A 12,237-nucleotide genomic window follows, 5' to 3' on the forward strand; every position below is an offset into this window, starting at 1 on the left:
TAGAATGACAAGGAAAGGAACTTGGTTTGTATTAATGAGAATGCCTAGCATTATATTTGGAATAATAGTCTGGATTTTTTTTGTCACCGGACAAATCTTACTACTCAGTGATTTCTAAGTGGCATTATACACCCCCCTACACCCCTAAGAAATTAAAGAAGGTTATAGGATTGAGAAGAGAATATTGACAAAAAACATTGTGGAAGAAAAGGGAAGATGTTTTCCATATGTGGTGGATACGTCCATGCAGAAATCTTATGGATTATTCATTTCGTGATAAGTTATAATCTCCTAGGTACTTCAGAGGCCCTGTTGTTGGGGGAGTTTTTCAAGATTATGTAAAGGAGGGACTTTCAAGGCATTATTCAATATTTCCTGGTTGCGGCTAAAATATGATTGACAAGACTCTCTGGAAAGATGTTAAAATCCCCGAGGTGGAAACTAGGTTGTTGAGAATTTGGGATATTAGAGCTGCTAAGAAGGCAGCAAATTATGTTAAATTGAGAGAAGCCGGAGTTTTTACCGATGCTTTTGTTTAAAACGGCATCTGTTTCATTGTCTTCTGAAAGGAGATCCTATCCCTGACAGGTTTTGGCTTTCAGTGATACGGTGTAGATTTAGGAAGAGTGAATGTTTGGATTACAGTAAGAACAAAACAAGCCAATAACAGTAACAGACTGTAGTACAGTATGTAGTTTCTTTTTGCATGGAAGCATTTGCCTATATTGAAATAATATATTGTACACTGCTTAAAGTGGTTCTCGAAAAGGACCACCCTTTTGTTTTGTTTTCTAAAAGTTGGAAGAGAGACGAAATGTAAGAACATATGAATTCTTATTCAGGGTGAAATCTATCTATCTATCTATCTATCTATCTATCTATCTATCTATATTTCTTAAGGTTACCAGATTTTTTTCCAATGAATATCTGGGGACACTTTTCAACTTCAGTGGATTTTGTCCCTGGGAAACAGGGATGTCTGATAACCTTAATCTATCTATCTATCATCTATCTATCTATCATCTATCTATCTATCCATCTATCATCTATCTATCTATCTATCTATCTATCTATCTATCTATCTATCTATCTATCATCTATCTATCCAGTGTTTTTTTTCCTGGGGGAACACAGGGGTACGCATACTCCTTAATCTATCTATCTATCTATCTATCTATCATCTATCTATCTATCTATCTATCTATCTATCATCTATCATCTATCATCTATCTATCTATCTATCTATCTATCTATCTATCTATCTATCTATCTATCTATCTATCATCTATCTATCTATCTATCTATCTATCTATCATCTATCATCTATCTATCATCTATCTGTCTATCTATCTATCTATCTATCTATCTATCTATCTATCTATCTATCTATCATCTATCTATCTATCCAGTGTTTTTTTTCCTGGGGGAACACAGGGGTACGCATACTCCTAAACATTTTGTGAATCTGAGTTTGGCCTCATTGAGGGGCAGTACAGTGGTAGCTCAGGTTACAGACGCTTCAGGTTACAGATGCTTCAGGTTACAGACTCTGCTAACCCAGAAATAGTACCTCGGGTTAAGAACTTTACCTCAGGATGGGAACAGAAATCGCGGGGCAGCGGGAGGCCCCATTAGCTAAAGTGGTGCTTCAGGTTAAGAACAGTTTTAGGTTAAGAACAGACCTCTGGAACGAATCAAGTTCTTAACCCGAGGTACCACTGTATTTCAATATGAGTGGGAAAATGAGAGTACCTCTAAACATTTTTTTAAAGAAAAAAGCACTCTATCTATTTGTCATCTATCTATCTATCTATCTATCTATCTATCTATCTAATCTCCATCAAACCCTGCGCACTGTCTCTGATACAGAGGCTAGGCACATGCCCTCTGGTAGCTTACAACCAGGGCAAAATGGAGACAGCCACCACCTATCATTTTCCTCTGGCTGGTCTCTGGGAGTAAATGCCAAGGCTTCACTTGCTAATTTCCTGCATTTATCTCGATTTCTCCCGTGCTATTGACTCTCGCAGCTTTCCATGAGCGTGAGCTTCTGTGTTTGTTATGCATCGCATGGCGGGGAGGAACAGAGCATCTCAGGATCTCACTTCCCAACCTCCTCCCTGTGTTCCTATCGCTTGCCTTGCCTTATCTTCCTCAACACCCCTTGCTGCTCTCTCTCTCTCTCTCTGCTTTCCAAACACTCTGCTATGAGACCTCTCAGCCTCCTCTCCAGCATTCAGCCCTGGTGTTTGCTGGTCCTTTGCCAGGCTCTCAACCTGACCCATATGATGAAAGAACCATCGTTCTTCTGAGCCTTCACTGCAAAGCAACTGTGACCTTTTCCCGCTGGCTTGGAATCCTGAGAAAGGACTTCTCTGGCAATTCCCCTCCCCAAAGCAGTTTCAGCTCAGTTTTTTTTTTAATGGACCATCACATCTGCTTTTCATATGATTCCCTCCACCTCTGGCTTGCTGCTGTCTTGACCATTGCATCATGGCGTCTCCGGGTACAAAGTGGTGATCTTTCCTGCATAAACAGATGGACCTTGATGGCATCTGGAATCAACTTATTTTCTCCAACCGTGTGATGGATTGGTGAGGTCAGTGGTTGGCCATTTACTCAGCAGTGCACTAGGCAGGTGCAGGTGCCGGCCAAGGTGGCTTGGTAGAATCATAGAATTGCAGAGTTGGAAGGGGCCACGAGGGTCATCTAGTCCAACCCCCTGCAAGGCAGGGATCTTTTGCCCAACCTGGGGCTCGAACCCACAGCCCTGAGATTCAGAGTCTCATGCTCTATAGACTGAGCTATCCCAGCTAAGTAGAAAGCTAAGGTTGTTTGCATAGGCTTACAATACACTTTTGCATTTAGCTTGATATCTCATGTTTCAGGATGGGCATTGAAAATAGGCTCCTGGGCTGAGCCCTCCCTCAGATGGAGCCATGCACAAATCCAATTGCGGCGGCGGGGGAGGGGGAGGGGAGGGGAAATTCACCAGCAAATCCTCCTGGTTTTTCTTTTATTTGTTTATTTGCTAACAAAATTGATATGCCCACTCGGGTGCTAAATTGTCTGGGCCTCTAACGCAAACATGCTTCCAAAATTCCAAACTGTTTATCTTCTCGTTTCATTCGCCACCCACACCCACTTCCTTACACGAGATTGATTTTGAGATTATTGTTTTTAAGGGGTGTGGGGTGGGGTGGGGAGAGGAAGATGTGAAGAAACTGTGTTTAAGAAACTGTTTGTAATCTGACCCTAGGCTTGCCTACCTGGGAGAAAAATCCCACTGAACACAAGGGGGCTTACTCCAAACCTTCAGGTTTTGTTTTTTGTTTATTAAAGATTTTCTTGATTTATAAAAGTGTGTGCAATGTCTCTCTCTCGTATATATTTTTTCCCCATGTAACATTTTTACAAGTCAGTTTCATTTGTTGAGACATTGGGAAGAAAATGTCTCCTTAATCTGAAAAGAATTGTGCAAAATCTCTAGCACACGACATGGAATCAGCCATTTTGGCATCCTCTTTGGAGCCTTTGCCACAAATCCCAATCCTACCTGCCCAACCTCCTTGGAACCTCTTTCCCCCCTCTCTGTTCAGTGCCTGCTAATATGCATCTTTTACAAGGCAACTTTCATCCTCAAAGGCCTTTGTATTGTGCTCACAGTAAGCTCACCACACGATTCTTAATGTTCCCATTTCACAGATGACGGAACTGAGACTGAGGGGCTTCTACGAGCCCAGAAGGCATGGGCCCAGGAGCCCAGAGGCGAGATTTGAATCTAGGCCTCTCCCACATTGAAATCCAGCTCTCTAGCTTCCCGGGACGTGAATGTCACCCCACCCTCTTCCCTGTGAAGCTGGGATCCCATCGAGGAAACGACTCACCTTGATAAGTTTGCAGCGGATCTGGGCCGAGACCATGTGGCTGTTGCGCAGGTTCCCCACGCGGAACATGAGGCACAGCTTCCCGTCTCGCTTGGAGATGACCGCGGCACGGCTGAACATGAGAGTCTCGGCCCTTTTCTTGGGCTGGGACATCTTGATAAACATGCAGCCAATGAGGAAGGCGTCCACCACAGAGCCCAGTAGCGACTGGAAGAGGAAGAGCACGATGCCCTCCGGGCAGCGCTCGGTGATGTAGCGGTGCCCGTAGCCAATGGTCGCTTCCGTCTCGATGAAGAAGAGGAAGGCCGAGGGGAAGTTGTAGACGTTGGCCACACAGGGGTTGTGCCCGGGGCTGTGCCCGTGGTGCATGTCCAGGTCTCCTCGCAAGTAGGCGATCCCCCACCACATGGAGGCCATGACCAGCCAGGCCACCGTGTAGGTCAACAGGAAGATGAGCAGGTTCCATCGCCACTTGAGGTCCACTAGAGTGGTGAAGAGGTCCGTCAAGTAGCGGCTGTTCTCGCTGCCCAGGTTCCCGTGCTGGACGTTGCAGCGGCCGTTCTTGTCCACAAAGCGCTGGCGCTTCCGCCGTGCCGACGTGCCCACCACGGCCTGGTATTCATCTCCGAACTTCCTGCGCACCACTGACATACTGGTGGTGAGGAGAGCTTGCCCTGTGGGCTTGGCACGTCCTCCTTGCCTGCAGGGGAGAGCAAGAATCAGACTAGACAGCCGTCTCCGCTGCACACCCAGGACTTAGGCTTGTCTCCTGAATTCTGGATTATCTTCTCGGTTTGCTGGGAGCCAGCTTGCTCAGTGCATGGTCTGGGCTGAGCGCCGTGGCGGGCGAGGTTGGCAGATCTCTGGGCTGGTGTCGGCAGGGAACCTACTTTCTGTGAGCTGGTTCTGGACCTGTAAGCCGTGCTGGGTAGCAGAAGCTAGACCCCAATGGCCAGACAAGAGAGCCCGAGTTGGGTTGGCTGCTTAGGTGGTCACTTTTGTATGCTGGTCATGACAGATGCCAGGATGCTGGCTGAGTTTGGGTGGTCCGTTTGCACGCTGGGTGTGTGTGTTTCCTCGCTGGCTGCGGGTGGCAGCACCAAGGTCCGGAATGGCAGGGCACTACTGATGGTCACCCCGGGGGTTTGGATGGGCACCGATTCTGCCTGCAGGAACCGATTCCGACTTCAGCAGACCTTTCTGCCGCTGCTGGCGAGGGTCCTCCGGGTCTGTCTTGGGGGATGATGAGAACCGGCCACATGCACACGTGGCTTCACTGCCTTGGGTTGGGATGTGTGGTCCACACGGGCTGCCCTCGAGGGATCCGGAGCTGGATCCTTTTGTTTCAACCGGGAAAAGCAGCCCCGCCCCCCCTGGAAGCGGGTCCCTGCCCCCGGGGGCCTGCGCCCCGCTCCGGGAACCTGCCCCGTCGTCCCGCCACCTACCTCGGAGGGAACTCGCCACTCTCTTGGCAAAGGACGGAGCCTCCCCGGCGCGTTGGGAGCGGCGTCTGCTTTTGCAGGAGCGGGTGGGCGAGCGCAGCGGGCTGCCTTCTCGGATCCCGCGGGCTTGAGCTGCCTGGGCAGCGGCGATCCGGAGGGATGGAGGAAAGGGAAGAAGGAGAAGAGGCTTTGCAGAGTCCTCTCTCTCTCTCTCTCTCTCTCTCTCTCTCTCTCTCTCTCTCTCTCTCTCTCTCTGCCACCCCCACCTTTTCCCTTTCTTCTCTCCAAGCTCCTTCCCCCAGCGCGCTGGGATCAGGAAACTTAAACCTCTGCGGAGGTCCTTAATTCTCCAGCGCACCCAGAAACTGGGCTGCTGTTGCTGCTGCTGCGGCGGCGAGGGCGAGCAGGCGGGCTAGCAGCTCGGAGGCGGCTGCTCGGAGAAGTCCCAGCTTTTTGCTAAACGTGCAGGAAAGCGGAGCTGGCGGAGAGGGTGTCGCCGCGACGCCGCCTGGCGGCCGCCGGAGCCCCTACGACATTCCTCTCTGCGCGCCTCTCCCCGAGGCTCCTGCGCGCAACTAGCATCTCTCGCGTCTGCTCGCGTCCCGGTCTTTGCGGCGGCTCCCCACGACCCCCGAGCCGGGGAAAGGAGCCCCTCCGGATGGTGCCGGCAGCTGCAGCTGCAAGGAGCCGCCGGCTGAGCGCGGGAGGCGGGCGCTTGCAGCGGGGAGTGGCTCAAGTCCCGCGTAAGAAAGGGGTCGAGAGGAGTTGGAATTAATTCGGATTGAGGTCTCTCTCTCTCTCTCTCCCCGCAGACGCAGAGCAGCGGAGACTGACGCCTGGGCTGGTGAGGTGAGAGGGGGCGGGACCCGCGGCTCCTCCCATTTCCCCCAGATCCCCCCCAAAGGGGCTTCCCCCAAAAGAAGGAAAGATTGAAGGGAGGTGGGGGTCGTACCGGAGGATAAAGAGGTCCAGGCTGAATGGGAGACCCAAGGGCCTCTGAGCATGAGCAGAGTGACTTCCCTCATCGCTAAGCACCTCTAAGGGATTCTGGATCGAGTGGAAGGGCTCTTGCCCGAGGGCATCCGGGATAACCGCTTTGTTGAAGCAAAGCGAGTCAGGGTCTGCCTCGTAAGGGGAGCAAGGGCCACCTGGCTGGGAGTCTCATGTACAGGTATGTAGAGCTGGAACGGGACTTTGCAGGTCTCCCCGGCCGCCCCGTTGCTCATTGCAGGGTCTGCAACTGGTCCTTGACAGACACCCGTCTCAACTCTGCTTAAAACAGCAAAGGAGAACCTCCCACCTCCTGTGGCAGGCAGTTCCGCTGTCAAACTGCTCTTACCATTAGGAATGTGCGTCACTTTGAGTTGGAAGACTCAGGGCTGGATATACAGTACTCTTAAAAAAAAATACACAAGGAAACCTGGCGTTCTGTTCCCAAAAGTGTTCTGGAAGCCTACAAACATGGGGGTGGGGGAAATGGCAGCTCTCTTTCTCTCTCTCTCTCACCATTTGTTCCCCAGCCACTTGTATTTTCTAGGTTCTATTTAGCCAGCATGCCCAGAAGTGGCTGGGGAATAGACTTCTCTTCCACCAGTTCCTCGAATCCCCTTTGAAACCACTCTTAAGCTGCTGGCTGTCGTCAAATCCCGAGGCAATGAATTCCACAAGTTAACACTGGTGAAGAAGTGCTTTCTTTTGTAAATCAAACACATGAAAGCAGGGTTTTCAAAGAGGCTTTGAACTCTGGTTCATCTTTCTATAAAGACGGGGGGGGGGGAAAAATAATTTATCATATTGATAGTTCACTTGCTTACTTTAAAGCATGCCAACATAGAGCATTAACCAGCTGATCTTGCGGGGGGGGGGCGGCGGCAGGGAAATGGTGCAAGTCCATTACAGTGTTTATTGCAGGTTTACACCTCCCTTTTCCAGCTCTTAGAGATGGCTCCAGAGTGCTATTTTTATAAGTTAATTGTTAGTATCTTTGCTGCACTGTTCTGTTTTAACAAATAAATGCGCTGGATTCTGTAGCTCTTCCATTTTGGCTCATAAGAGTGCGCTTAGGTGTTTCATGCAATGCAGGCATAACCTGGCCTCGTGCCATAAGGGCCTATTCTATCTGCAAATCCATGTTTCCAAACTCACACAGATAAGCTGAACATGGAAAGGCCATTTGCTGAGGTCAGCAGGTGTGGTTAGCACCCAGGCTCTCCAGTTCTCTTTTGCAAATACCCCTCCCAATGTCATTCCCAGTCTCCAGCCAGTTTAGTAACCTATCTCGAAGGAAGAAATCGAAAGGGCATTTGCAGGGCGGAGGATCGGCGTGGGTGGGAGGGGTTAAGCATTTGCATGGGAGAATCAGCAGCGGCAGAGAGGGGTTAAGCATCTTCTTTCTGTCTGATTCTGTCTTGATTCTGTAAGTTGGTGACCCCACATTTTCCTGGTAGCTGGTTGCTGTTCCCCCCCAACACACGCAATAGGCCAAAATGGAAAAGTCTGGACTTGATCAAGGAGGTAGGAGAGGGAACCGGTAGCACGAATTACTGTGGGAGACAAATGTTAGGTACCTGCTCTGCTTCCCCTCATTCGCTGTGATTCAGTGGATGTAAATTGCTTTGAGCGTTGTAAACAGAAGAGTGGCTCATCAATGTTATGGCTACCTGAATAATAGGTGCACCCTGCTGTGTCTGTCTGGGCATACTGTCCCATTTTCATGCCTCCGTGACATAAGTGTGCAAGCTACACACACACAAACACATGCACTTTTGGGGTCGAAAGAGAGCTTACAGCCACCAAGCCCATAAAACAACCTTGCTCAGAATTGAGTTATTATTCTGGCACTGTCTTTTGCTGTGACTTTTATTATTTCTCTTGCCATATGTTGGGAGAGCAGGAAACACAGCCCCTCTTTTTTCCTCAGCCTAAAACTGTAAAATCAGATCTTAATTAATATTCAATACTCCCCCCAGTGGCGTAGCGTGGGGGGTGCAGGGGGGGCCGGCCGCACTGGGCGCAACATCTGGGGATTAGGGTAAGGGGGCGCAAATCCACAGGTTAGGGGGCGCAAATTACTTGCCTTGCCCCGGGTGCTGACAACCCACGCTACGCCACTGCTCCCCCCCCCATTAAACCCCACACTCACCTCCCCAAAAATACTGTTCCTGATTGCCAGCCAGAGAGGTCCCTGGAGTGTGGAATCGGCTAGGATTCCCAGCGACTGTTTTCAATCTAATTTCTTTGCAAATCAAGCTGGTTCCTCTCTAGAGGGAACGCCGTAACGGCAAAGGATCTGATGAATTGTAAGGAACCGAACATGCTGAGAACCGGAGGTTTTCTGCTGTCAAGCTCTCTGAAAAGTGCCTTGCCATTTGGGGACTCACGTCCCTTTTTGTGGAGTGCTCAATTCAAACCAGAGCACTTTCTGGAGCCAGAAGTGTGGGGCAGAAGTTAGACAAAGGAGATGCACATCTCATTAGAGCCGAGTTGCACTGTGGCTTCCACCTACGGTTATCCTTTGTGCTCTTCCGCGCGCTCAATTACTTGGCGCCAACATCTGTCAATTTCCTAATCAGAAGAACAGCTTGGATACAGGTGACAAGGCTGCAAAGCTCGTTCCTGCCTCCGCTCTTCATCTGCCCTCTGCCACCTTTCCATTTTAGCTCGTGGGGAGCGGTTTTTGCTTCCTGTCAACACCTGTTCTTATCTGCCCCTTTGAGCACCTCGCCCTGATTTGCACCAGAGTTTTCTGGATTGAAATCAAAGAAAGCAAAAGCGAGGGGCCTCAAGCTTGCCAGGAATTATGTTGGTTTGGGCAGCCTTTATGTTAGAGGGGGCAGAACCTCAGTTAAGTACAGTGGTACCTTCGTTCTCAAACACCTTGGTACTCAAACACCTTGGTTCCCAAACACCTTGGTTCTCAAACGCCAAAAACCCGGAAGTAAGTGTTCTGGTTTTCAAATGTTTTTCGGAAGCCAAACGTCCAATGTGGCTGTCGGCTATTGTTTCCAGGGTGCCTGCACCAATCAGAAGCCGTGTCTTGGTTTTCAAACATTTCGGAACCCAGTTCAAATACTGATTGATTGATTGTGTGATTGCGGAAATGGATAAAAGCCCCCCATCCAAACAATGTCTATCATCAGTGCAGATAAGGAAAAAAATACTTTTAATTTTTATCATCTACAACAATGTCTCATTTATTTTATTGATTATTGCTTTCATTTGATGGATCAATGGTCTCGTTAGATAGTAAATTTCATGTTAAATGGCTGTTTTAGGGGTTGTTTTTAAAAGTCTGGAATAGATCAATCCGTTTTGCATTACTTTCTATGGGAAAGCGTGCCTTGGTTTTGGAACGCTTTGGTTTTGGAACGGACTTCCGGAACAGATTAAGTTTGAAAACCAAGGTGCCACTGTATATATATTTTATAATAATCTTTATTAGTTTTCAGTTATAATCCAATAAAAGCCTCTTTATAACAATACCAATTTATAATACAATTATTAATACCAATCGTTCAAATACTGAATTATATAATTTAGATAAAGTGCCCCCCCATGTGCTAGAATTGATGGTTTGACAGTTTTCTTTATTTCTGCCTTCCAAAATCTTATTAATTTCAATTACATTTTGGTCATAATAATAATCCCTTATACAACAACTACAATATTAATAACTTCTATTCATGTTGACACATTAAATAGTTAAGTATTTTTATTAATTTACTTGATTGGAGGGGTGGACCCATTAAATTAAGACTTGAATTTCTCTGTGTTGGAAAGGAAAATGGTTTAAATGGTGAGTCACTGTTCAATGCAATTCAGCGGGATGCCAATGTACCTGCTTAAAGAGGAAGGAAGAAGGGAAATTAAGGCTTCCTAGCCTAGATCAATTCTCTGATGATGAGAATTGGAAAGAAATAAACCGAGAGCACATCGTATAGAGCTGAACATCATGTCCTGAAATTATAAATGGCAGAAATCAAATGCTGAACAGCTGCAGATATGTACAGGGCATCATTCTTAGGTTTTTTTCATCAGTGGTCCCTCAAGAGAGTAGTTCCTTCAAAATGGTACAAGGTTATGGTTTTCATTCTGGTGGTTGTTTTTCCCCCCTTCCTCCAGTGTTAATATTTCATTTTTGCATTTTATTATAGTGTAAGTCTGTCCGGACATAATAATGAAAGCCACTTTGTTTGGGGATGATTGCAATAATAATACTATCTGGTCTGAAACTCAAGCTCTTTTAACTCATCCTTGTGTTTCCTGAATACACCTAGCAGATACTTCAAATGCATCACAATTAATACAAGTCAGCCTGATGGCACCAAGCAGCCAAATTTCCTTGCACAGAGGTTTCCTGGTACCCGCTCACGTGGGCCCCCAAACCAGAAATAAATGGCAAACTGTCCATTTAAAATTCCCACCCAAAATACCATCCAAGTCTTCACGACAACTTTAAACTGCTTAGACTGAGGTTTGACTACGATCGAGTGGCATGTAAATTTTGTTAAATAAAAAGAAAGAACTGTTGGAACACGCGGACTGAGACAAACCTCTCCGGGTATCTTCCTTGTGGAGCATAGCACAGGACGTTCATAAATCCAAAGATATATGCACAATCAAGCAGCAGAGTAAAGTAGGAACGCTGTGGCTCTGAGGTGTGGCATTCGAAGTAATTTATTAAGCAATATACACAGGACAAAGCGATCATGGCATCCTCTCACATCTTCTCCAAGAGAGAGAGAAAGTACAAAAGTACAATACAGTGGAAGAGATAGAACTGGCCTCCGTTATCACACTTTCCAAGCATGGAATGTAAACACAGACATGTGATGTAACAACCACACATCCAGCAACAGGAGAATGAAATATGCTGACATCAACCATGAAAACTGATTTCGTATATATTGGTAATCGAAAAACTGGAATACTTAAATTTCCCACAAATACCAATGCTCATTGTTTAAGGACATGATTGGTTAGAACTTGGGCCGCAGTCCTAGCCCTTCTTGAATTCTGTAGGACTTACTTCTGAGTAGGCTTGGTTAGGCTGTTGCACTCTTAGTTCTTCATGTTTCCCAGTTCCTGGTGTTGCTGGATTTGCTTGAGGCTTCGGACCACCTTCCGACAAGATAATTTCCTATGGGCATCTACATGCAGGAGAACCCGCATTGCACAGTGGCAAACATATTACCCCATATTTGTTGTGCTGGGCACCATGCTGTTCAAAGTGACCCTGGCTCTTGTGGATATTAGGGAGCTCACAGCTCAAAGGAGCAAGAGCAACCCCTTAAAAACGTCTGTGTCAGGTAAACCAGTAATTATCCTTAAAAATGAGCAAGGAAGAGTGAGCTGTACTGTGGTCTTTCTGACTGCTGTTTATTCATTCATTTACTCTGCCAGTCACAGGTAAAAGATAAAAGACCCCTGGATGGTTAAGTCCAGTCAAAGGCGACTATGGGGTTGCAGCGCTCATCTCGTTTCCAGGCCAAGGGAGCCAGCGTTTGTCCACAGACAGTTTTCCGGGTCATGTGGCCAGCATAACTAAACCGCTTCTGGCGCAACGGAACACTGTGACGGAAACCAGAGTGCATGGAAACGCCGTTTACCTTCCCGCTGCAGTGGTGCCTATTTATCTACTTGCACTGGTGTGCTTTTGAACTGCTCGGTTGGCAGGAGTTGGGACAGAGCAACGGGAACTCACCCTGTCGTGGGGATTCGAACTGCCAACCTTCTGATTGGCAAGCCCAAGAGGCTCAATGATTAGGCAACAGTGCCACCAGCGTCCCATTGCACAATCAAAATTAACCTATTATTCTAGAAGAGCCATACGGCAGACAAGCAGGTTTCTTGAAAGATGGCTCTTATTTGCAATGTTTTGAAACAAGACAATCTTTGACCATAATCTA

At 47.4% G+C, this 12,237-nt stretch overlaps 1 protein-coding gene across 1 annotated transcript in view; it reads right to left on the reverse strand.

Moving 5' to 3' along the window:
* Positions 1-6,145, reverse strand: part of LOC308571133 (G protein-activated inward rectifier potassium channel 1-like) — a 30,196-nt gene extending 24,051 nt beyond the window's left edge. The window contains exon 1 of the mRNA XM_081166551.1: positions 3,888-6,145. Within this exon, the coding sequence (XP_081022677.1) occupies positions 3,888-4,538 (651 nt within the window). The 5' untranslated portion in view covers positions 4,539-6,145. The remainder of the gene's footprint in view (positions 1-3,887) is intronic.
* Positions 6,146-12,237: the final 6,092 nt, after the last annotated feature.

This window comes from Podarcis bocagei, assembly GCF_964188305.1.
Source record: "Podarcis bocagei genome assembly, chromosome: 13".
Lineage (NCBI taxonomy): Eukaryota > Metazoa > Chordata > Lepidosauria > Squamata > Lacertidae > Podarcis > Podarcis bocagei.